Source organism: Lonchura striata, chromosome 3 (assembly GCF_050655825.1).
Source record: "Lonchura striata isolate lonStrDom1 chromosome 3, ASM5065582v1, whole genome shotgun sequence".
NCBI lineage: Eukaryota > Metazoa > Chordata > Aves > Passeriformes > Estrildidae > Lonchura > Lonchura striata.
The window spans coordinates 89,781,263-89,806,914 of NC_140705.1; the positions used below are offsets into that span (position 1 = coordinate 89,781,263).

At 36.7% G+C, this 25,652-nt stretch overlaps 1 protein-coding gene across 10 annotated transcripts in view; it reads right to left on the reverse strand.

The window, feature by feature from the left end:
- Positions 1 to 25,652, reverse strand: part of USP34 (ubiquitin specific peptidase 34) — a 115,664-nt gene that overhangs the window by 18,647 nt on the left and 71,365 nt on the right. For 7 of the 10 annotated variants that reach the window (XM_085576967.1, XM_085576968.1, XM_085576972.1 and 4 more), the window contains exons 37-66: positions 24,142 to 24,266; positions 22,968 to 23,120; positions 22,138 to 22,242; positions 21,587 to 21,642; positions 21,366 to 21,486; positions 20,031 to 20,214; positions 16,794 to 16,957; positions 15,740 to 15,805; positions 14,465 to 14,611; positions 14,316 to 14,372; positions 14,142 to 14,219; positions 13,342 to 13,436; positions 12,312 to 12,484; positions 11,829 to 11,982; positions 10,976 to 11,054; positions 10,062 to 10,115; positions 9,869 to 9,964; positions 8,858 to 8,922; positions 8,688 to 8,763; positions 8,548 to 8,595; positions 8,103 to 8,234; positions 6,887 to 6,967; positions 5,867 to 5,952; positions 4,448 to 4,616; positions 4,290 to 4,364; positions 3,598 to 3,749; positions 3,142 to 3,190; positions 2,947 to 3,051; positions 2,779 to 2,823; positions 1,682 to 1,786 (exon numbers count right to left, since the gene is read on the reverse strand). In XM_085576967.1, the coding sequence (XP_085433093.1) occupies positions 1,682 to 1,786; positions 2,779 to 2,823; positions 2,947 to 3,051; positions 3,142 to 3,190; positions 3,598 to 3,749; positions 4,290 to 4,364; positions 4,448 to 4,616; positions 5,867 to 5,952; positions 6,887 to 6,967; positions 8,103 to 8,234; positions 8,548 to 8,595; positions 8,688 to 8,763; positions 8,858 to 8,922; positions 9,869 to 9,964; positions 10,062 to 10,115; positions 10,976 to 11,054; positions 11,829 to 11,982; positions 12,312 to 12,484; positions 13,342 to 13,436; positions 14,142 to 14,219; positions 14,316 to 14,372; positions 14,465 to 14,611; positions 15,740 to 15,805; positions 16,794 to 16,957; positions 20,031 to 20,214; positions 21,366 to 21,486; positions 21,587 to 21,642; positions 22,138 to 22,242; positions 22,968 to 23,120; positions 24,142 to 24,266 (3,095 nt within the window). The remainder of the gene's footprint in view (positions 1 to 1,681; positions 1,787 to 2,778; positions 2,824 to 2,946; positions 3,052 to 3,141; positions 3,191 to 3,597; positions 3,750 to 4,289; positions 4,365 to 4,447; positions 4,617 to 5,866; positions 5,953 to 6,886; positions 6,968 to 8,102; positions 8,235 to 8,547; positions 8,596 to 8,687; positions 8,764 to 8,857; positions 8,923 to 9,868; positions 9,965 to 10,061; positions 10,116 to 10,975; positions 11,055 to 11,828; positions 11,983 to 12,311; positions 12,485 to 13,341; positions 13,437 to 14,141; positions 14,220 to 14,315; positions 14,373 to 14,464; positions 14,612 to 15,739; positions 15,806 to 16,793; positions 16,958 to 20,030; positions 20,215 to 21,365; positions 21,487 to 21,586; positions 21,643 to 22,137; positions 22,243 to 22,967; positions 23,121 to 24,141; positions 24,267 to 25,652) is intronic. The other 3 variants (XM_021527497.3, XM_021527496.3, XM_077781982.2) reach the window with 1 other exon arrangement.

The window sequence follows — 25,652 nt, forward strand, 5'->3', positions numbered from 1 at the left end:
GCATATTATGAGATATTTAGAAGTTGAAATACTAAGCACTAAGATGGAATAACTTGGTCTTTATAAACAAGTATCTTTTAAAAATATGTAACAGAAAACATTAACACTGAATCGATATTGTTATACATTACATCAAAAGAATATAAATGGTATGCAAAGATGTTCATACAGCTTCATGCTGAGGGTAACTATTGCATTTTTTATTGAATATACAATTTCAAGGAATAAATTCATCCAGCCCTTTCCAAAGGCAATGACTGCTTATGCAGCCAGCAAACCTTGAGAGAATAAGGAGAAAATGAAGCTTCCTCTGCTTTTCTGGCTCTGTGTAGCTGGCAATCTGTTGACATGAGGCCAATAAACGTAATTGTTCTTCTATTAGTTAGTTTAAAAACTACTTTCTTTTTACCTCAAGGCCCAGATGCCCAAACAAGAAGAATTTTACCCTAAGGAACCAGAGGTAGGAACAGGGTTGCTGAAGCTGTTCCCAGTTCCCCTACTCCACCTGAAGAATATGAGCAGCTGACACGACCATAACTCTGCTTATAAAATTTTTATCTCATTTTAAAAATAAACACCTTAAGAACAATCTCCTCCCTTTATTTAGAAATGACAAATTTCTCTGTCAAGTTTCTTGGGTAATGGCTGGAGGGAATGTCCAAGAAAGAGACAATAATTCCTCAAGTGTCTGCAGAGCTCAATCACTTTTTAATGACTTCCAGAAGCTAGAGAGCCTGTGAAAGTAGATTCCACACCCCAAGTCTGTGCATTCACTGCTGGGTCTCACAGCCCTGCCTGCACAATTTATATCCCTGGACCTGTGTCACCAGCTGGGTGTCACTGTGCCCCTTGAGATATGCCATTTTAATTCCTTTTACCTGAGGTGCAGTAGTTACAGCTCATCCATCACTTGTGATCCTACAGCTGCTCCTGACCAGGAGGAAACCCTTTGGAACAGCAATCCATGTCCCATCCCACAGTGCTCCAGCCCCATTTTTTTAAAGGGAATTAAAGGGAATGAGCTGGTCCTCAGCAGTCTCCAGGCTGGCCATGCTGTTCTCAGCCAGGAATGAAGACAGTGAATTGTACTGGGAACTCAGAGAGCAGGGAGGTGAAGAGAAAGCTTTAATGGCTCATCTATGGCTCAGATGAAGGAATTAATCTCTGTGCCAACTTGGTTAAAAAATCTCTCTCATTTGGAAACACAAGCAAGGCTGGTCCTGCACACAGCAATTATCCAGCAGACTCAGTTTGGCACCATTTTATGCATTAAAAGTGTTAATGGACATTTTATGGAGATCCAAAAATGTCAAAAGAATATTCACGGAATCTGTACATGAAGGTCAAAAAAAACCACAACCAAATGATGGGTGTTGAAACATTTTACAGGCCTTGCAAAAGGATAACTGAGAAAACTATGTGGAATTTGTCTAGAAAAAGCATTCTAGGCCTTTATTATGAATCAATTAATTTCTCATTAAACTAAAATTTGAAGTGAAACTGAAGAGCCATTAACCCTACATTAAGTTACAACAGAACATTTTAATGTCTACTCAGATGAGGAATGTTAATTAAAAAATCATGGTCTGATGCAGGAAGGATGACAACAAAATGCAAAAGAGACATAAATAATCAACAAGAGGAAGACAATTTAGCTTATGTTTTGTTTTACATATTGTACCTCCCATATCCTCTGCAGAATGTAAGAAGCAAAGGGTGGCATTCCTGGAGGTCCACCAGCAAATTCCATGAGCATGGTGAGCAATTTGAAAAAAGGATTGGCTGCCTGTAATGCAGAAAAGGGGAAAATATCCAATTTAATCTATTTCATTTCATCCCCCTTTTTTTAAAGAATATGTTTTTAAAATCCCAATGACTGTTAAGATTTCTGTGAACTTCAGACATGAACATTTATAATACAATACTTTAATCCCTTACTATTTAATCTGTACTATTTAATCCACATATATCTATAAATTAAGCCACTGGTTACAGTCAGTGCAAAGCAACAGGATCATATGAGACAGGATCAGTCTAGGAGAAGTTAGAGGAAATATATATATGTATGTATGTATTTATTACAGGAAATATAGATATTATTCCAGAAAAAAGAACAAATCAAGATGAAGAATTGCTGAACAAATTGCTGAAGAATTCACAAATTTATCCTGGTTTATATCACTAGCTAAGAAAAGTTATTATTTTTATGTATTTATATAACATGGAATATGGATCCTGGGACGTTTACCCAAAAGCATCCCATTTTGAAGTTTTACACTGCCAAGACTCATGCAGCTTTTAACAATGTTTCAATGAAGTGGTTTACAACCATAATTATATATTTTGCATATGGAATCCATTTAGAACTCTCAGTATTTCTGTTAATACCAGGGCAGGAATTTACTCTGAATGAGAAATGTGTTTGCCAGCAAAGAACTGCAAAATAGTGTCCCAAATCTTGAAGACTCTGATAATAAGTAATTATCTCCACTTATTCTTTCACACAATACTTTAATGTTGACAACTTTTTAAAATAAATTCATATAGGTGGAGAATCTAGAAATGTTATTTGATTTGAATAAAACTTCCATCCTAAGTGGCACAGCAAATTTCTGTTTTTCTGCAAAACTTCACAAACAGTGCAGTTAGACTTCATTCAATGGCCCAGACTTCCATCTTCCATGCAAGATTTTTGATGAGCAAAGGATTATTTCTGTGACTTCAACCAGGCAAATATGACTACGGATTATTTACTAATCAGGTGGTGTGTTTACATACCTCAGGAGTCAGCTTTGCTATAGATGTGAACAGCATGGACACAATCTTGAAAAGAAAACACACAAAGCTCACTTAGATGTGTGTTTATTCAGTTAAAATAATAACCATTACCCCATAACACTTATGAGAGGAGATTTCAATATACAGCTACAGGTCCCTGCCACTCACGTGCTCTGCAAGGCGATTGTTGTAGCGGCACAAACTGAAAATGAGGTTGCAGGTTTGCCTGATGTTGATCCCATCACGGATATGTTGGAATAAAAAAGGGAAACCCTGCAACAAATAAGCAGATACAGTACACTGCCTACAGCTACACACTACAAAGGGTTTGGAGGCTATAGAAGTAATTTTTAACTTGATTACCTTTCCTCCTGTCAGTGCTGCCATGTCGTTTTGTGACAAGGTCAAATGCCTAAAATACAGAAGAAAATGATCATTTTACTTCAGACATCATGATGGTTAGGGAGACATTCAGGACTGAGTGTTAGTTCATATTCTTCAGTATCACAATATAAAAGAGACAATAAAGGTGTTGATGTAAAACTGAACAAAAAAAAAAAGAGCTGTACTTGACTGAGATAAAAAAAGAAAACTAAATGTGGGTAATTGAATGTGTTCAAGTATTTAACCCAAGTCTGTCATGTGGTCAACAAAGAGAGTCCCTTTTCAAGTTATTAAAAATATAATGGGCTCACATACAAGCTTATTAACGCTGTTAAAAAAGCCCACAATAAAACCCTCAAGACAAACCCATAAAATCTCTGACTCCTTTCTGAACTATAAATTCTAAAATGATCTTGTTTTTTCAGAAGTTCTTGCCTTTCCGAGCGAGACTGTTCCACCAGAAGAGCAATCAGGGCAATCATCTTTTCAAGAGCAGCAGGCCTGTATTTCTCTTCTGCTAAAGAAAGGATGTCTTCCTCTTCCTCTTCTTCCTCCCCTTCTTCCTCAGAAAGCACTTCCACCTGGGGCTAAGGAAAAAACAGAGAACTTCTGTGTGGACATTCTCTGCCTTCATATCAAAGGGCCTTTGCATTACCCTGTCCTTTGTTGCAAACAACTTCATAAACTTGCATGAACTAAGCCAGGTAAGCATCTAATTAACTGACTTTCACATTGAAACATTCACTTTGCACAAGCAAAATTGTATTTACAAATGCAAGAAGTAGGCTGGCTGAAGATACGGTCTATTTAACAAAAAAAGCAGGTACATTTAAGAACCTAAGTTGTACAACAAGAATAAGTAATCAACTGTTAATAGCATTATCATTAGTATCAAATTAAGGGCAACTTTAATTGCTTTTACTCGGTGCCTATTTCTATACCAAACAATAATAGTCAATTCAACATATTTTTTAAAATATTATATTCACTTAAACATTGAAAAAAATTGTGGAAATGAAGCAATTTTAATGTAACAGCCGAAACATGATTCAAGACACACAGCAGTAACGATCACAGATGTAAAACAGGAAAGATTAGCTCCTGTTATATAAAATACTCAAACTTACATTCTCAGGCCCTTTGGTTCCCATGTAGAAATGGACCATTGTGGATATGGCTTGCAGAGAGAGCAAGAACTGGCTCTGAAAAATGCAGGGATGGGATTACTTGAAAACACATTTGTGCACAGACACCAGCAACTCCCCAAATCCAAGGCTATACTCACCTCCTCCTCTCCCATTTTAGCAAATTCATAGAGAAAGGCGAAGTACTCGGTGAGGTGCTTGCTGTGGGGTTTGACACCGTGCTCCATGATGGACAGCAGGGTCTTCACGAAGCGCGTGACGCACGAGCGGCTCCCGATGTCCTCCACGGGCCCGTCCATGTCATCAGAGCTGGCACCAACAACAACAGCCAGGGTGGGTGTTTCACACAGGACACAGAGCACAAAGTCATCCTGATCCAGTCCAAACAAAGGAATTCACCAAAATTCCTGCTCTATCCTGCTAAGATCTCTCACCCCTATCCACAGCCTGGATAACAACCAGCCCAGCCTAAGAGAGCATCAGGCACTTGAAATGCTGAAGAGTTCATCAAATTAGTGTTGTGAATCAAAATGCTGCTCAGGAAAAGAACTCTCAGAATAACAATATTGGGGATCTCCTACTTAAAATCATCCTCTTGATTTGCTTGTTGAATTTAATGGGAATGCAATTACAGCTATGGAACTAAGGCAAGGCACCCTCCTGAGCACAAGAGCATCCTGGCAAAGCAGAGAACATCCACCTTCGGCCTCAGACACTCTAAACATTAACTTTGCATCATATATGGTCCTTTTACAGCTCTAAATTCCACTTCTAAAATGGAAAGTACAGATCTGCTTTTCACTAGATTCATGCAGCTAATTAATGAGAATTTCAGCCTCAGACATATGCTCAAGGTTGGACCTTGTCACTGAACAAAACCAAGTCACTGACACAAGGCTTCCAAAGCAAATTAAATTCTACTTTTTGCCATGAAAATTGTATCTTCATGAATTTTGATATGGCAGCATAGTTGTTACTAACTGCCATTTTCACTCTGGGGAAAATTTATTAACACAGTCAACAACTTTAACACAAGAGGTGAAAGAAAAACCACTTTTTTCTTCTCATCATGTATCAAAAAGAATTTAAGTGTTTCATAATTGGAGATAAAGTGACAGTTTTCTCGATAATAAGCAGAACAAAGGAGAATCCAAGAGGGCTCTTCCTCCTTTTTGACAAAACCCGTGATTCAGTTATAGGATTAACCTCTGATCTCCAAACTCTTTTATAGGATGTACAAATAAAAACTTCTACCTTTGTGCCTTCAGATCCAATTCACAGTAGGATTCTCAAGTCTGAGCAGTGAGAATTACACTTGCAGTGTCCAAATGACAGGAAAAAAAAGACCATGTTGAAAATCTACTCTAAAGGAGCAAATGTTTCAAACTATTTGACACTGCTCTTTGCTGTTTTTTAAATAAATCAGAGCAGTTTGGGCAGAATAACAAAGAACAATTAGCACTATTTCAGCTTTACATGACTGTTTTGAGTGACTCATCAATAAAAGCAGCTGCAGCAATGCATGGAATCAACAGAAGCTTGCAGGGGGTTTATTTTACCAGTCTTCCATTCCTGGCTGCAGATAAAGGTGTGCATGCACTGGCCTCAGCCTCTGGATCACATGGATACACAAGCGCTGGAACATCTGCAAAGAGAGAAGGGAATGAACTCCACACCTTCAGTCCTTCACAAAAAGGTCAGTATGTCACTCCTAAGCAAAGAATATTCTGTCTCCAAGTCTCACTGTCAGCTCTTCCCAGGTTCAAAGCTTGAAACACAAAGCTGAGATCGTATTTTAACAGAAGAGCCAAACCTAGTTTTTAAGAACAGATCTCACGGAGGAATCCTAAATCCAGCCTTTAATATTGGTGTGCACTGAAACATGACTCTACTTTTTTTCCCCTCTATCTCTATTTTCTGAAACATTTTTATTTTTTTGGCAAGATATTTTTCAATTTTGCTGCTGGCTCATAGGAATTCTTGTGAAAATTTGAAGGAAATTCCTTCCAGTAATTTTTATTTTGTAAAGTATTCATGAGGAGAAGACCTTGCCTAAGACCTTGCATAGAGTTTTCCCATGAAATATATTCTTTTACTGATGTATTGCATACAAAAACTATGTATGGGTCTACATGGAAATGTCACTTTAATAACCAGAAATCCAACTGAAGAATTCAAGTGACAAAGAGTAACTATTATTCCTTAACAACTTGCAAAGAAAGTACACTTGTGACCCTATTAATAGTTGGAATTTATGAATGTCCAAATGCTACCAATATAGGGGTATTTTTTAAATAACAAACTATTGTTTCATTAATTCAGAAAAACTCCATTTTTTAATGTAAAGTGTTCAAATTTATAGAGATCAAGAGGGAGTCATAGAAACCTTCATTTGCATCTACTGTGATTTAGTGTACAGCTATGCTGGGGTTGTTTCAAACAGTAACACTCCCATGGCCAAATATCTTCAGACAATTACAGGTATTCACTGAAACTGTCAGAATCACAGCCATCAGAATTGGCTGTTTCTGTTCACAGGTCAAGCAGTCACCTGACTTGGAAAGGAACTTTTTTCTTACCTGCCTCACAATCTGATTGGGACACTTTATTAGAATCTGCATTGGCCACCAATCATCATCAGCCATACGATCCAAAAACCACTGCAGAAGATACATACTGTGTTAGTTTTGTTCCATACTTGCTCTAGTCCAATCTTCTTTTTTGCATGATATTAAAGTCTGAAGAGAAATCAATGTTACTATTATTAAGGAATAGGCAAGTTTTAATCCAAGGGAAATCTAAAATATCTTCTGTGCATGAAGGAATAAAGAAATAAAAATCAATAGCGGTAAACAGCAATATAAATTTTTATCTAGTATCTTCTTATCCCTGTGCTCTGCATGCCATTAGAAAATTACCTGGAAGAACACACTTATCCTGCAAAGTGATGTCAATAGCATAAAAATTATGCTTACAAAAAAGCGTAACCTGAAGAATCTTGTAGAAGAGAGACAGGATTAAACAGAGCTTCCCAAGTTAGATCTCTTTTGCATTTTTAACATGTGGAAGCCTCATGGCCTCCAGAGAACCAAAAACTGTAAAACTAACAGAAAATGACTCATTCCAAGTCAGACTCAGCAAATAACACAGCTCAGTCTTCTGACTCCCAGAATTTTGTTTGAGTCAGAAGGAAAGACAGTTTAAAATAAAGAATCAACGTTCTTACTTTTATTTCAATTGTACTTGACTATTCTTTACTACATTAAATGCCTTCAACTCAAACATCTTAGAACTACATCCCATTGAGACAACTGTACACCCAAATACTGAATGTCACAAAATTTATCAACCTTGAATCAATTTATAAAAGCATCATGGATTTAATTCCTTTCTACTGAATAAAGTCTAAGGCAGGACAGTCTATGTTGGGCTCCTTGTACATTTAAATTATCACAGAAATACTCTCAAAACTTTCTTTAGTATCTCAAAATTGCTTTCAACAAGACCATAGCAAATTCTTTGTCTTCCCATGTCTCTTGTAAGTTAATTTATGCAAATCTTCATTACACAAATCACTATATAATAATTAATCAAATAAAGAGTTTTTGACACTGGCTCTCTCTTATTTCAGTGACAAAATTATTTTGGCCTGTGGTCTCAACGTAGGTTTCTGCAAATAAAAGTTAAGTCATTCCCCAGGATCTGCAGTAATCAGAGAGGACGAATTTCATCTCATAGAGCACAAATATACCAAATACAGCAGTTCATAGTCCAAAATATTCCAGGGATACGAACCTCCAGGAAAGTTAAACAATATATAGAAAGTTGGTTTGTACTTTGCTGAGTTCCTAAGTCACTTACTTCACAAGCTGCCTGACTGTTATTAAACTGTTTTGTTAACAGTTCAATCCACTGAAGCATTGTAGGCTGTGAAAAGAAATACAGGAAAAACTGTAACTTCAAATACCAAATCTTATGAATTATAAACAATAAACATTTTATGAATTAATAACACGTTGCACCTACAGATAAATACCAATCCATACATTTTAACATACACATTATATTCCATTGTGCAGTGCTCACTATAAATGAGGCAAATGATACTTTAAACATCAACTTAGCGTCACGTATAGTGATTTTACAGCTCAAACTCCCACTTTTGAAATGGAAAGTACAGATCTGCTTTTCACTAGATTCATGCAGCTAATTAATGAGAATTTACAAGTAAATCAAATACCTTTTCCTTTGAATGAATAAATGTCTCTAGTACAAAGGAAGTGCTTAACTGGAAAAAAAAATGGCACCATTAATTTAGAATGCATGAATTAAAATGTCAACAAGGAAATAGTTAAGATGAGATTCTTTGGAAATCCTTACCTTTGCTGTCATCAGAGAAACTGCTTTTGGGTCTGGTAGTGTACTTGGGATGCTACTACACAACTGCCACATAAACCTAGAGTCAGTAATTTTATTGTTAATTAAATTAATAATTATAATCTGCAAGAAGAAAAGAAGCACTAATATTACATTTTTAAAGAAAAACTTACCCGAAATATGTATGTTCAAAAATGTTCTTGTCTTGAAGGAACTGCATGTTATCATGCCATATCCACTGAAGAAAAAATGCTACCATCAGATACAAGAAAGCAGTTTATTTCACTACTTAAGCATGATTTTTAAAATATTTAAATGCATCCAAGACTAAAAACACAGAATTTTTCTGTATTAGAAACTCCCTCTAAAAGCACTTTCTTTAGTTTAAAGAACTGGCTCAAAGCTGTTTTATTCATGCTACAGTGAGTATTGGTTGTGCCTGCCACAAGACTGCAGACCAGAGCTGCAAACCTTCTCCTCTTTCTGTGGCCTCATTTTTACAACTTAATTATTCAGAGTTTTGGGCTAAAATTTTTAGAGAACAGCAAGTTGAAAAAGAATCACAGCTGAAGTCTAACCCAAAGCTTGATGAGCTCTGAGAAATTCTGATAAATTCCTAAAGAGTAAGATTTGAATCTCCATCATTAAAGCAGAACAGGATTTCATGCCATGTCCCCTGCTCATCTCTCTAAAGTGATGTTTTTGATCACATTAATTCGTAGTGATTTTCACAGCAAGATAGTGTAAACATTTAACTCTGATAAAAATCTATTAATATTTTTAAGACCAAGAAGCATAAAAGCATGATCTGATTTGCTGGCTAGGAATGAAGAGACATTTTCAATTAAGAACCTAAAATGTGGCAGATGCTGAAGCAACACTTCTGGCCAGAGGGAGCAGGGACATTAATTTTTCCAGGTGGCAAAAAGGGATTTATCCCATATACAGGACAGAATGAGAAAACATCTAGACATTCACATAAATATCTAAAACATTCACATAAAATGTAAATCATAATTCCTTTCCTATCCCATGACCATCTCCTAAGGAAGACAGTGAAATGAAAGAACTGCCACCTTAGTGATTTAAATTATTTTTGCTTTCCTATGTTTATTCAGATTTCTGATGTGTTTAGGGCCTCCTAGAGTGTTTTAAGACTGGTGTTAAAACAAATCAATTTGTACCTCCAGCAATTCTGATGAAACATCAAATTTGTAGTCTTTGCCATTTTCCTCCTCTGGCTCCATCCGTTTATAAAACAGCATGTAAGCACTGTGTGTCTTGGAGAAAAAAACATCTGTATAATTTTTGCTTTCAGAGAGAAATCATGAAAATCAGAAATACAATAATGCAACAAGGGTTAGGAAGAGAAAATACCTTTTCAAAGGAGAAGTCCATAAACTTATCAGTAACAGAATCATAAGTTTTTGTCTGTCAAGAAGAAAGCAAAACCATTAATTACAAGCTTTTTAATGCTTTAGTTTCTAACAGTTTGTGACAGTTCACTTGCACATTTATTTTATGTTATTTATGAGGGTTGCTGACAATTTAGTTCTTGCCCAAAGTAGTCTTGTTTTTTTTTTTTTCTTCTCTGGCCTCTTCTGAATTTTCAAAGCCACTATGCAATACTCTACCTCCATCCCAAGCAATTTCCTGGCTCATCCGTCTCACTGACACCTCTTCTTTAGAGGCATCTAAAGGTATTTTATCTATGTAGCAAACAAAGGAATTTTTTGGTTTTATTTCAGCATATTGTCGTTCCCAGACATGAGAAGTTGTCTTATGCCCAGGACTGATTTAATAAGATACTGTGTTATCTACAATGTGCTTTATATAATGTACACAGCTTTAAATAATGATCAATTCAGGCACAACCTGAGAACATTTGAGTATTGTTTGTATTAATAATGTGTAAAAATATTCCAACTGATGTCCCAGGCAACAATACAAGACATAGACAAAGATCAAAATGCCCATTTTTTCTGCAGAATACACCTAAGCTTGAAATAATGATTCCTTCATCAATGATCTGAGCTAAGCAGCCACCCCAAGCAAGAACTCCTAAATTAGCTCAGACTCACTTTTTTTATACCTGAATAAATGGTATGATAAAAACCAGATTTAGTAAAGAAATACCTCGTTTGGAGAGACACTTCACTAATTAACTTTGCTTCATTAGTAACACCTGTACTGTACTTCTGAGAGCTTCCTTTTAAAGCCTCATACAAAGACCTGGGTTGTAATAGATACTGGAACAGTTGAACATGACAAAAATTCAGGTCACAACTTACAGTCATTTCTCCACCAAAACATTCGGAAGCGAGCTGGGCAGAGTCGAAGGGTTTAACTTCAGCATCATTGAAAAGGTACCTGCAAAGCAGAGAGAGGCTTTGAAACAATTGCTGCTCATCTCTAGGGGCAAATAAAGCCTCATTAGCACCTCCAACGATTCCTCAGATTGAAATATTCCTATAAATTTCTAATGTCTTGTTTAGATACCAGTAAATGAAAATCTGGTCCCAAAGTGACTTCCTTCCAGTAACATCAAACAAGGAGTTATTGTTGGGATCCCCACTGGAGCAGGGATTAGGTCATGAGCTGGTTCTATTTCAGAAATGCTCTGGCTTCTCTAGAGAACAGGAATAGAGGAAACCTTGTTACCTATGCCAGGGCTCCAGTGAGAAATGGAGATACCACATCCAAAAATAGCAGGCAGAGTGTTCCCCACTTTCCTCTGTCTCCCAGGAGGACCTTCCTCCTTCCCATGCCCATGTCCCTCTCCTTTCCCAAATTTGCCATCCAGAAATGTAGTTGGATCCTCATTCAAGGTACCAAGCAGATTTCAGGAAGGACAATCTAGGAAATCTTTTGCACTGCAACAATTCAAATCTAGTCCCATCAGGAAGCAATCCCTGGCTGTGGTGAGGCCAACACAGCATTCCTGGCCACCCCTGTGTTTGAGACCACAAACTTCTCCTGGCTACTGATCTGTAGGCCAATAAATTAATATCCATACAACTATCAAATACCAACATCCTTGCTTTCCAAAGGAACCTACAGGATGTATCCCCACATATAACTGCACCTAAAAAAGCCAACAGCTTTAGTTATTAAAAATACAGAAATATAAAAGGCGCAGCTCACCACTTGTTGTTTTTGTAAGCATGAGGATTGACAATGTCCCTGATAAAACTGTAGTAATGCCCCCCATCTGCTGTTCCCGTGTGAACTGTCACACCAATCAGGTCATACTCATAACTCTCAGTTTCCTTCAGATATGCACCATCTTCCTTAAAACCTGAAAGAATTCAATACCATATTTAATCAGTTATTTCTTAAACATCCAAACTTCCAACATTAGCAACAAACTGTATGCAATTATTTGCAATTCCTCTCATACTTTACAAAAATATACGATTAATTGAAATTAAACAGTATTTGAAACCAAAAATTGACCATTTTTCTTATGTGAAGTACAGTGTGTGACTTTGGGAATATAGTTAATTAACATTATGTTTGATTTTATTTGCTTCTGTTCTGTATACAGGAAGTGAATACACAAATAAATACAGAGTATGTAACACAAACAGAATGCCAAAGCTTGCTCAATCCATTTTAGGAGCAAACCTTCTTTCCTGTCGTTTTTTCCCATGAGGAAATCTTCAGTGTAGGGTGTCATATCCAAACGTAAAGGGAATGAAAAATGGGTATTGACTTTCTCCTTCATCATGGTCACCATATTAAATGTGTATCTCATGGTGTTGAAGCTTAAGATACGAGGTAGTTTCTTAAAACATGCCCTGAAGGATCACAAATAACAATATTTACAAAAGCTTAGGAGAGTGAATTGTATTTTCACAGAGATTTTAAACATTTATTTCAAGTGTAACATTGGAGATCTATTGCTAAGACATAAATACAAAATTCAGCTCTTACAGTGCCCCAGAGCAGGGCAGACTGATTGGCAGCAGGAAAGTCAAATTTAGCCCATTAAGCAATTCTGTTTAGGCTGTCACTGTACCTTTCTAAAATAGTATCATAAAATAAGCCATGAATGAATTCAACAATGCAAAGGCAGGACATCATCTGCATAAAAACTCATAAAATTTGCAATAATGATTTTCAAATAAGTTATTCTCTCACTCACATCATTTAAAACAACAAGGTATTCCAACTCTAACAAAGAAATTTCTTAGCTGCAATACCAAGACAACATTAAATTTTAATTTATTTTGTCTTTGTAAGTAGACTTTGCAAAACATGGAAACATTTTTAAAGCTACAAATTTTGATTAAGAGATTCAGGGTGACATGAAACATAAGCAATTCTCCTACATAATGAGTAACCAACCAACCTCTGAAAGCATTTAGTATTTTAAACCCAGGACTAACGTTCCCAAAGGTACTAATTTAAAAATTAAAAAAGGTCATGAACATTTTCCTGTGTCTTTTGCTAAGATATTTTTTGGATTCTCTGTCTTGGAAATTTGATTTCCTTCTAATTTCTGCTTTGCACAGGGATCCTTACAGACCTATATGATATCAACTGAATGAAAGAGCAGTCCTGTTGCATCTAAAGGACTATTGTTATTCCAAATGGAATTTCAGGGATTTACTAAAAAGAAACATTAGGACTATTTATTTCTTCTTAGCCACACCTTTTCTCAGCCCGCACTTTCTTCCCACAGTGAGAACACGTGTACATGTTGTCACCTTCCAAGGTATCTTTAATAGTTACTTCATCAAGAGATTCCTACATGGAAAAAACAAAAAAGGAGGTTACATTTATCTTGGATATTTGTATCTTGTGCTTACATGGCCTGCTTTCCAAACCCCTTCTTCAACCTTACTTTGATTTCAATTAACATTTCTGTAAGTTATGAAAATAAAGCCTCAAAATTTTTCACAGAAGACCACATGAAAATAAAGCCTCAAAATTTTTCACAGAAGACCACACACCTGAACTAAGAGAAGAGTTTGACAGGAAAACCATTTCCTAACCTACATACAGAATTAAGGAACTAACTCATAAAAATCGTACTTAATATTCCAAACTGTCTCAAGGAATTCAAATCCATTAAATTCAAATTTCAACTGTGGGAATAATGGTTGTCTAAAAATCTTGAAAACATAGAATTATGCTGATGTAAGATTAAAATTAATTTCATAACCAGTAGTTAAACCTTTTGACATTCACAGTTCTCATATAAAATGACCACAGCATGTTTAAAACAAGTAAATAGGGATTATTGACTGTAAACAGTCAATGACTACTGTTGGCTCCAGCTGATGGCACACAGCAGTGAAAAGATGAAACTAAATGACCTAATAATATAAACCTCGTAACACCCCAAAACTGGAATGCAGATAAAAAGAATTGAAATCTTCAAATGTGTGGTAGTGTTTTATGCCCTTTGTAACTGAGATCCAAGATTCATCTCAGCCTGGCATTACTTACATAAATATTCTTCATGTCTGCCACCTGGCACCTCACTGTGTAGAACTCTTCAGCTGTCTGACTCACATGCTCACAGTCCTGAACAAACGCAAGATAAAAGCAATGAAATCACTTTTTTTGAGAAGTTAGGAAATAATTATCTTTAAAAGATCAGGCTAGAGAAGGAGCACTTACCAAAGAAACAACATTGTTTGTGATAACACCTCCAAACAAACTCTTCACTGTGTTTTTCTGTGAATGAATAAATAAATAAATTCTGTCAAGGAAATTTGAGCAAATAGCTAAGTTCTCAAGCTCCCTTTTGCTCCCTCTTAATAACTCACCAGTTCTGGAGACATTTCCTCTATTTTTGTTATTAGGTCAGTGAAGAACTCTGTCATGTCCTTCTGCTCTCCAGTGTTCAAGGGCTGCTTATCCATAGTGTAGGTTTTACAGAAAGGCCTTGGGTTGTAGGCCTTACATTCACTTTCCTTTGATAAAAGGTATCAAACAACACCAAATCAACCCAAATATTTTTCTTTTCAATTTACACAGATGTACCACACACACATATATTAATATCTGTTTTCAAAAAGGCATCTTTTACATACAATATGCTTATTAGGCAGGATAATTTCCTAAATGTTTAAATGTTTCTGCTGAAATGCAAACCAGTTTTTAACTAATTGATAACCATTATCATGATACCAGTGAGTAAAATACTGTTAGTAAAAAAGGATTAAAATATGTAGGAAATACTTCATAAAATTAATCATTAAATTAAAATATCTTGGCTGAAGATGTGACACATGCACTTCCTGCATGTCTGCTCTGACACAAAATAAAATGTGAGCACAGCAGCTTGTATTTATGTATTTTTGGACACCGCTGACTTAAATCTTTCCAAGTGTTCAATTCTCATTCAGACTTCTCTATGTTTTCATCTAGTTTTTAACAGGATGTGTTTAGCCAGAGAAAAAAATGTGCAATATAAAGCAATTCTTTAGAATACATCCCCATTCCACTGCCTTGCACACTGGGAATGCAGGACTCACTCTGCTCTCTTTTAAGGATGTATAGCAAGACAGCACCTCCTGTAAATAGTGCCTTTTTCAGAAAAAAGTATTTCTTCAAGATTTAAATAATGGTAAGTCTTGCTATGACTTTCTGTTCCTCTATTATTTTCTGCTGAAGTGAACACCTAAATTAACAATTTCTATGAATCATGGGAGGCATTACAAGTCAAGATTCTTTTCCCCATCTGTCTTCAAAGTGGTTGTGAATTTCTTACATAAAACCAGTGTCAAGACACTCAAGTCTCCTCAGGTTTTTTTCATTATTTCAGAATTGTTTCAGTGTTTTAACAGCAGTGAACACCTGGGAACTGCTTTAATTTTGTTTGGTCCCAGAATCTCAACATTTTGCTGTATTTTAATGGATTAATCTTTAAATATTGGAGCGAGGAAAATGTAATGGATAAGAAGAATGTAATTTATTTTATTTTATCACCAGGGATACTCCACCTACCCAACACCTCTGTAATTCACTGATTCACCTGGACTATGTACAAAGAATCTCTAAAATAGGACACTTCCTAAAATACTCTCTTTCACACCTACCATTAGGTATGTAAACATCTTCTGGAGTTCCAGTAGAGTGGTCTTGTGTTTCATATCTTCTGAATACTAACAGAAATTAATAAAAGAAGACTTGATTTTTTTGCTTATTACTTTCCAAAATAATACGTTAAAAAGATGTAATAGCCAAATAAAAACCCTATTACTTTATTACAGACCATTAAGGAAAATGATTGTGCACAAGAACACACAGTCTATTATCTTCTGTTTAGAATCTTTATACTTATTTTACACTTTTTTTGGCATGTTAACATCAAACCTGAGAATTACTTTCTAAAAATTTACTGCAGATAGGTGTTTTTGGGGAAGTATTACAAAGTGTTGTTGGTTTTGGAATACTTTAATTCACAGATGTTGTGAGGGCTCTGAACAGCCCTCTCCATAATGCATTTCTTGTGCAGACCAGCAGCTTCTCTTACTTAGGTTTTTACTTGCATTTATAAATGGTAAATCCAGAAGTTACATGACAAGTACCAGCAATGAACAATAACAGAAATTATGAGGTCACTGCCAATTAGGGTGTTTCACACATTCTATCTGCCCTGCTGACGTCAGGGACCAAAATTATACTTTCTCTCTTACAATAAGGAGACAAAAGTTATAATATTGCATTTCTGGAAGTCAACCCAAGTATGATAATTACTGCTGTACTTCTGGCAGCATAAGATAATGTGCTCTGGGACTTTATAAACAGCCATGAGAAAGCATTTGTTAACAAAATGACAAATTAGCCGTTAAGAAACAATAGACAATTCACATAAACCCAGACATGAATCAAGCTACTTGAAAGCAACAGAAATATGACTTTTAAAACATTTTATTTCACTGCCACCTTAAGAACCTACCACATTACATATTTAAGAAAAAAAAATCTCTTAACTTTTAGACACCAACAAAAGCATCCAACTACACAAAAAGCAAACTAAAGCCTGAAGAAATATTCTTTATCTAGATGTAAGTCTTAGAAGAAAATCTGTATTTTTTCAGTATTTGCACTGATTCTGAACATAAACTTCTCTCCAAGCCCCACACTCACCTTTGCAGTGAAAATTGCTTGTCTGGCCTCTGGGATCATGTACAACTGCTGAATAGTGGAAGCCAAGTAACATGTGGCTCCAAGGTTGGTTAAACCCACAAACCTGCACTCAGCACGAACATCATCATGGGGCCAATAATCCCACTTGTAAGGTGCATGGGAAGCTGTGAAAAGCAGCAATCACACAGGAAGGAAAAGAGTAAATTCAGAGTGCAATTTGCAAAAATAGAAATACAATTAAAAGCTTGATGTTCACAGTAATAAAATGCCACTGGTTATGCACTGTACATTTATAGGCATGAGCCAGACTGTGCCTGATCTTTAGGAAAATGGATTATATATTCCTCAGGAAAATCTTTAAAACCTCCTGCAACATCACTTTGGTCTGTGCTCTCCAAATGTCAAGTGAATCAGACTGAAAAAGCCATTTTCTTTTCCTCCAAGCTTTCCATTCCTCTGAATTTCATACCAGATGTAGCAATAGATTTCTTACACAGGGAGGCACCAGACAAGCTTGGCAGGGCTGAGCGACTCTTTCATGAGCCTTGTTCTGATATGGCTGCCAAGAAATCAGAAGAATGGGAAAGTTCATCTCATCTGCCAGTCAGGAAGATAGTAACCAGCTTAAGAGAATTTTTCTTGATAGCCAAGAAGTTGGACACAAACCCCTGCAATGCATCCAGCTTTGCTACTCATCCCCAAAGATGTCATTCTCTGAAAACACTATGTATCTCACAAATAATTCAGTACCTCTGCTGAAGTATATGTTCAAATAAAGAGGGAAAAAAATACCCTAAAAAAGTCTGGATTTATTTTACAATCCATAAAAGCTATATGGAGTTCAAGATTTAAACTTTAAATCCTTAATTATTTCATCATAGATGAAAGACTCATTAGGGATTCCTCTCACTCCACACTATTAGACAGAAATTCAGGAAACTATTTGGCATCGTCACATCTTCAGAGACCAGACACTCAAGGTTTTCTGCTGCACAACAAATAATAGCTGTGATCTTCATTTTGGCATTGGCACCAAAACAACTATTAGCCCTGAAGCACTAAGGAGGGAAGAAAAGAGGTTTAATTCTGTTTCAACAGACCTCAGTGCTGTGACCTCAGGTTACCTGGGCTGGTCAGCCAGTAGAAACAAAGCTCCCCTGCACACTTCCCCTCCTAAAGGAGGTCATTAGCCTGGCAGAAGAATCCAAAATTCCCTCCCTTAACTGCAATCCCTAAATGACAGCATACTAATTCACCCTTTCTGAGGTAAGGACTCAGCATCTCTCCCTGCCTAGAGCTCATCAAGCTGTAATTGCAAGGCAATCAGTTGACTCCTCTGTACTTCACAGAGCAGCTGGGAGGATCTTCCACCTCCTTCCATCTGACAAAGAGCATTCAGGAATTTGACAAGGACTTTCTCAGGATGACCTTGTGTTCCCCACCCTGGGATTTTTTAAGTGACTGACTTCATTTGTGTAATAAAGTTTTTCCCTCTCCATATGGATCTTAACTAGAAAGGCAAATTTGAGGCTCATTGATGCCTATCTTCTTTATTCCTCACTGTTGTTATAGAAACCAGCTTTTTCTCAGGAAGAGTTGGGGAAACTTGAAACCAAACTTAACCATGTTCACATTCTATTTTAAGCAAACTAAAGCTGATTTTTTTCCTCTCAGAATGACCATGCATTTCTTTATATTCCACCTTCTAATGATGCTCCTGTTCCATTGATAACACCAGACATGGTCTTAAACTGGCTGGAAAGTGAAGCACCTACTCTTTGAACTCAAGGGTTTTACCAGTCTTTAAAGAAGCAAAACTCCAAAATACTGCAAGAAATTTTATGAACAACTTAAGATACCTAAATCCACTCTTCAGTGAGATCCACCTGAATGAACTGGGAGCCCTCCCTGTCAAGAAAACACATTTAAAACCAAAGACAGGATGGAAATTTCTAATATTTCCCTTAATATTTCTCCTAAGAAGGATGGAGGGCTAGGCCAAAGACTAAGTTTTTTGAAGACTAGTAAGATTACAGGGATAACAAAGTAGAAAAACCCAGTTTCAATAATCTTTGGATCACAACAATGGAATAACAAGCCCTTAAACAAATGAGGTATCACAAGTGCTGTGTTGGGTGCACATCACAGAGACAACAGCACTGTGCCAGCTGTAATAAAATTAACATTCATGCAAGTGAGAAATGCTGGATATGGAGCAGGAGCACAGAACAGATGGCTTGGGAGAACATGGGATGAACAAACAATCCAGGGAAGAGTGTTTGAAAGAAAGTAACAACTGTGGTAAATGTTACAGAAAACATCAACACAGAGGAATTACTGAGATTTGGAGTGAGGAAAACACTGATTGTTAAAAACAAATTATTGGACCTAGAGATATAGAGACAACCTCAGCAGCAAATAATGTGCTCATAACAAACAAAAATATCCAATATTTTCATAAAATATATTCTTCATAATATTTCTTCTGAGCACAGGAGACCTTAGAAGGCCCCAGGCATAAGATAATAGAACACAAAGCATTATTATGATCAGATTTCTCTTTTGCTTGTTGAATTGTAAGGCACTAAAATCAATTCCAGAGATTATAATAAATTACAGAACCTCAGGTTAGAGAAATTTTAAATGGGCATGTGAAAGACATATAGCAAGCTAAAAATGCATCATGAGGATTTGTAAACCAAAGATAAAATATTAACTAGCTTGAAATTTTGGTGATTTCCATATTATACATAGGAACTGTGATGCCAAAAGGCAGGAAGCATGGAAGCCAAAAGCCACAGCAAAACTGCTTTATGCAGATATATGGGTACAGACTGAAGTCAGCTACAATGATACCAGAGGTTCTGAAAACATGACAGGGCTGCTCAGAACTCCAGTACCTTCATGTGGTTACTACAGTTTGGTTTATGCATAAATATTCCATGCTTCATGTCAGAAACAAAAAAGGGAAATTAAAATCCAGCATAAGAGGATAAAACATGTAAAATCCAGTGTTACCTGTGTGTGTACATGCTATTTAACAGGACCACACCCTCTAAATAATAATATGTAAGAATAGGTGATATGGAAATTATTTTGGGATTTCATTTGTTAAGTGAGCTAAAGATTCCAACGCTTCTGTGACACTACTCCAGGCGATAGAGGATAAACAGCAGAGCTATAAGGTGGAATTCCCCAAGCAGAGTTATTGGCCAATAACACTCCAAAGTTTCTTACACTGCATGTGCTGTGCCATGACCCAGTTGTGGAGCAGCCTGTAATTTTCCACAGAGCCTTTCACCATTTCCACCAGCAAGTCATAAGCAGCAGCTCTGGAGGAGTGGGACTTGCACTTTGGCTGTTGTCTGTCCTTCAGACTGGGCAGCAAGAACAGGAGATTGAAGATGTCCCTCAGAAACTCCTGGAAAAGAGTTAAATTGGCACACTGAGCAAGTTGAATGTATTCTTAAAACATGAATCATATATGAACAATTTTCTAGGAGCTTTTACAGACTTTCTGGACCTCTGTCATGCAGAACTTTCTGACTTGAATACAAGTTCTGAATCACAAATTTCAACAACTTGTACCGCATGAAGTGCACTATAGCAATTTTATAATCTAAAGAGGAACGTGCCAATTGGAAAAGATCACAAAATATGATTTGTTTTATGACTGATAGCTTGACAAACCAGAAATGGATTTTCAGTAACTTTTAGTACTAGTTTCTCAAGTTTTTCTTAAGCTTTCTATACATCCAAGCTACCTAATCTGACCTTTGCATACATTTATTTTAATTTCCACATCCTCTTCCACCCTGCACTCTTGTGGATTGAATTCTTATTCTGATTTAATCTGGAAGCTCTCCCCAGGTTAAACACACTTATCCAGCAGAACAACAGAAGCAGTCTTTTAAAATGCTGTCAGCAATGACACATTTGGACAATCAAATTACCTTCTGGGCTATTTTATGGCAACAGAATAAACAGATAAGATATAACAACATCATTAGACACCAGGGCCTACTCTTCAGCTGAAAATAGTAAGTTCTGTATAGAGTCTACAGAAAAAAAAAAATCAATCTGAAGTTGTTTTTACACACAATTTGCTTTTTTTAAGACAATGCAGTTCTCAAATATAAATTGTTTTTAGCAACTTCCCCTGCCTCACCACTTTCCCACTCTACAAGCACAGGCGGAGTGTAATAATCTTGTAACAGATTTCTGCCACTACACAGGTGTGGAGCTTAAACTGTTACTTTTAGATCAGACTGCCCAGCATCTGGTCAAAATCAGCTGTTGTTAAGGACTTAACCAGCTAATGCTGATTAACAGAAAAAAACATTTAAAGCCAATAAATGAAAATAAATAAAACTTCAGGGATGGAAGAATTCTATCCTGGAATTATATAGAAAGGGAAGGAACTGTAAGTGCTACTTGTTAATAAAGGAATACCTGTGAGCTTGTTGATTATCCGAAGGCTAAAAATACGACAAACTTTCATATATTGAGCCCTGCAATCAAAATGTGGTAAAAAAGTTTGATCTCTCAGTGGTCTTGCAGTGTCCTTCTCACCTGGCCTTCCCGAGAGAATTTGAAAGGTGGTTTGTGCTTTATAACACTGGTTGCAAGGCGAAGCAGTCCTGTGAGCCCATCATCCTCTATGTTCCCATCCTGATGGTCAAGGATTTCCCTGCTGGATATGCACACAGAGGGATAGAAGGAATGTCACAGCTCTGCCCCACGAACAATAACCCAATGCAAACTCCAAGGGGAATTCCTGGGGCAAAGCTCACCTCCGAATGCAGTCAGCAAGGTGTCTCGCCAGTGCATCTAAATCAAGCAGGGTTGTCTGATCCAAAATAAAGAAAATTGAATACAAATGGAAAAGAATTATGGACTACTTTTGGAGGAAATGTTATTATTGCACACAGAAAAACAGAGATAATTAAAACTCATTTTCAGGCATGCTGAAGGTAAGTTTTCTGACTTATGCTAAGTGGCTGTTAACTGAATTTAACTCTTTCGGCTTTAATCAAATACTTGATTAGCTCCTCCTTGGAACACACTGGAATTATCACAGTGTAATTATCACAGATAATTACACTATTCCCATGTCTGCGACCTGCAACTAAGTTCACCTTGTGTGTTATAACAACCCCCCTTTCTTGACCCTACAGAGTCATTACCTGAAGCTTCCAAGAACTACTAAGTACACATCAGAGTAAACTGGGAGATGGAAAACATTCAAAAGCTGCTCATAACAGTCCATCAGAGCTTAAGAAAACCTATCTGAAGAGACTAATTAAAAGCAATAAACACTGGTATGAATGCAATGCAAACCTACCTGACTTGCATCTTTGACATGAATGTTATCAATCAGTTTGCACAGCAGCCAAAAATACTCCTTACAACCAGGTCGCAGCACAGTTTCCTCTTCATAATCCTCTATCTGTGGAAAGAAATTGCTTTTTTTCTGAAGTAGAAGACAAAATAACTGTATTAAAAGAGCACAGTGAAGCCAGTAACCGTGTTACAAGAGAATTACTTTCTTCAAGCCTCTAAGGTAAGTGTAAGAACAATGTATTTTACAAGGGTAACAGTGTATGCTCTGTTTTTCTTCCGCAAGATTTGTTAATATTCTTGAAAAATTGCCATGATAATCTGCCAGACCTGAAAAAGATTTGTAGAATAGTGTGGAGTTCATACCATCCACTGCAAATCACAAAAATATTCAGGATTAGACTGGATAAAACATTAAAAACTTGGGCTGATTTAAATTAGTAAATACTTCTCTAATTTTAAACTCTCCTGAAAAACAGATAAATATTGCTAAATCTTCTGTAGATTATTTTAATTTAACTTTTTTTTTTTAAACATCTGTGTACACAGACATTGAAATTGAAGAACAAGGGCACTTCCCAAAAGCTGTCACGCATTTTTCCAGGCATAGCCAAGCTGTAAATTACTGTAGTGTCACAGTTTAACATTTTTGGAAAGTTCCTGGAAACATCAGCAGACTTCATATCTCTGTGTATCTGAAACAGTATGGCAGACACAACAATAATGTGCTATTATAGTATAGTGCATTAGTTTATTATATTAAACTTTTTTACTTTTTTATATTACTTTTAAATTTATCTTTGAGAAAAGTCTTGTCAGTTCTTAAATTCTTACCCTAATTGGTTTCAGAGCTTGAGCATCAGGGAGAAATTTTAACAAGGTTGATGCAGCCAGCAGCAGAAAGGAGCGATTGATTGAGTCTCCCCCATCCAGGCCAGAGAGAGATAATTTGTACAAACCATTGCAGGACTCATGGCGAACTGCAGTCTACAGAAAACAATAAAATTACATGATTACACTCATTCTTTGGAAGATTTTTTCTTTTGTATGTTTTTCTTTCATAGGTATATAAATTCCTCTCATAATATATAAGACGTTATCAGGGTTGAATGTGTCTTTCTAAAACAGGTATTGCAAATAATGTGCATTTAAACTGCCAACAGAAAAATGCAAAATATACTATTCTAATTAAAAACATTGTTTGTACCCTGTGTCTCAAGTTATGTATTTTCTATGGGAATGATTAAAGTGACTAGAATAGAAGATATTACATCTGGCAAATCATGGAAATCTATGTGAATCCTGAATTTGCCCTTACTCATTCCTAGTTACTAATTAATTTAATTTCACTAGAAAAACTATTTTCTTCTTCCTTTTATTAAGAAAAATATCCACAGTGTAATCAAGCTTTGAAAGTTTGCACTCTCTCATTTCCAGGGATTTTAAATGGAGCCTGTAAGCTTTTTCTGTGCTTGAGTAATAAAACAACAGATAAGAATTATCACATCATGTCCACCTTGCACCTTTAAGCAACCACCAGTAAATAAAAAAAAAAATCTACTGTGAATATAATTGATGCAATTTTTAAGCCTTTATTACTGGAGAAAAAATTACTTAAAGCTAGACCAAGCTTTGGTCATGACAAAGATTTTTGTATCAATTTTCATTCACCTCATTCTGTGACTCTAAGTATGGAAAAACAAATAGCAAAACCAAAAAATCTAATAATGGCATCACCCAGAAATTTCAACAAATTACCCAGAAATTTTAACAAATGACAATGAAAAAATGACCTTCAAAGAGAAGCCAAGGAGAAAGGTGAGAGTTTATAACCCGGTTTGCCACCAAGCACTGAGGTGCCACCTTCCAATGATCACTTCTTACCCAGCACTGCAAGGAACTGAAGCAGATCTTGCCACTTTTAGCAGGAAAACACATGTCCTGGATTAATGGCAACCCAAAGGTAATGACACCAATTAGGAACGTACCAAGCTCCCCATTACCATACCTCTGGAATAAGAAGGGTGAGTTTCTTGAGCCAGTCTTGCAAATGGTCACTGTCAGCCAGACTGGATTTCACCAAGGAGCAGCAGTGAGCCCAGCTCACCAAGAGCCACATGGAATAGTGAGTGACTGCAGGAGGAGGAGAGGAATCCCACTGTAAGCAACAGCAAAGGCTTTCTGGGCAGAAGGGTTGCACAGTCCAAAGTGACATTTATTTCAGTCACAATAACAGGCAAGACAAAATCTCTTTTGGCACTAAGGATACAAAAAAACCTCAGAGTTTTACCAATATGCTGATTAAATACTGACCACCGTACTAATGATGACCATCCAATTAGATTAAATATTATTAGTGAGGGCCACAGTACTTTCCTACTTTGCATCACATCTTCACATTTATTTCCTGTTTTGTACTAATTTCTGTGGCCACGTTTGTGTTGCCTCAAACAAAAGTTCCATTGCAATCATCCTGCAGCTCCTAAATAAATCTGGAATTTCTTAGGTAGTGTCTTTGTAATGAAATTAGAAAGAAAATTTTGCAGTGCTTCAGACTCCATCCAGTGTCACCTTTCCTCTGGTAATACAGCCAGCATGCTTTCAAGGACTGCACTTTCAAATATCCAATTTTCAAAGGCATTATCAACAGAGAAACCATTCCTCATCTTTCATTATTTAGGAGAGGGGACTGCCAGCAGCAAGAGCCCAAGCACAGACCTATCAAATGAATGGCAGCAATTTCCAGGGCCAATATCTGCTGAGATTTGTTCCCAAGCAAACAAGGCCTGAACACCCAATTACAGATGTGTCCAGGGGTGTCCAGAACAGCTTTTTATGGGATAGGACCCCAACTGTCTTGCCAATGAAGCTTTTCCTCTTGGCAGAATAAAGAAAGCTGTTCTTGGAATAAGGTCTAATATCAATTTTTCAGGTGCAACAAGAGTTTACTCCTGGTAGCCCCCTCATCTTCTACTTCCACCTGAATTTCCTATTTTCTTCTTTGCAAAGTGTTACATTCTGATAGGATCCTGGCTGCATACCTCTGTCACTGGTTATTAATGCAGGATAAAATGATGTGTGAGATTTGTTTGAATTTGCTGTTCTCCTCATTGATACAACCTGAGCTGAAAATTCTCACATGGAATTTCTGCCACAAGCTCAGTAAGAAATGTTTTGGCAAGAGGGAAGTAGCTGCTACCCATGGAAAAATTCTCTGAGCAGAAGATGCTTCCAACCACTGCCCCAGCTTCACTCCCAAAATAAAACTGAATTCTCCCCCTTCTTATTCTTAAAGTTTGGGGATGAGGGGTGGGAGCAGGAATGGGGGAAAATCCAGATGGGATTTAGCCTGGAAAGAGGACTGGGAAAATCTCAATGAGATATCAGCCAGAAACAGGAGCAAAAAAAAATCCAGACAGGAATTCTCTAGGAAGCTTAATTGGGAGAAAACCCAGACTGGATTTCACCTGGAATGAGGATTGAAGGAAAACTGGACCGGATTTCTTCTGGGAATTGGCT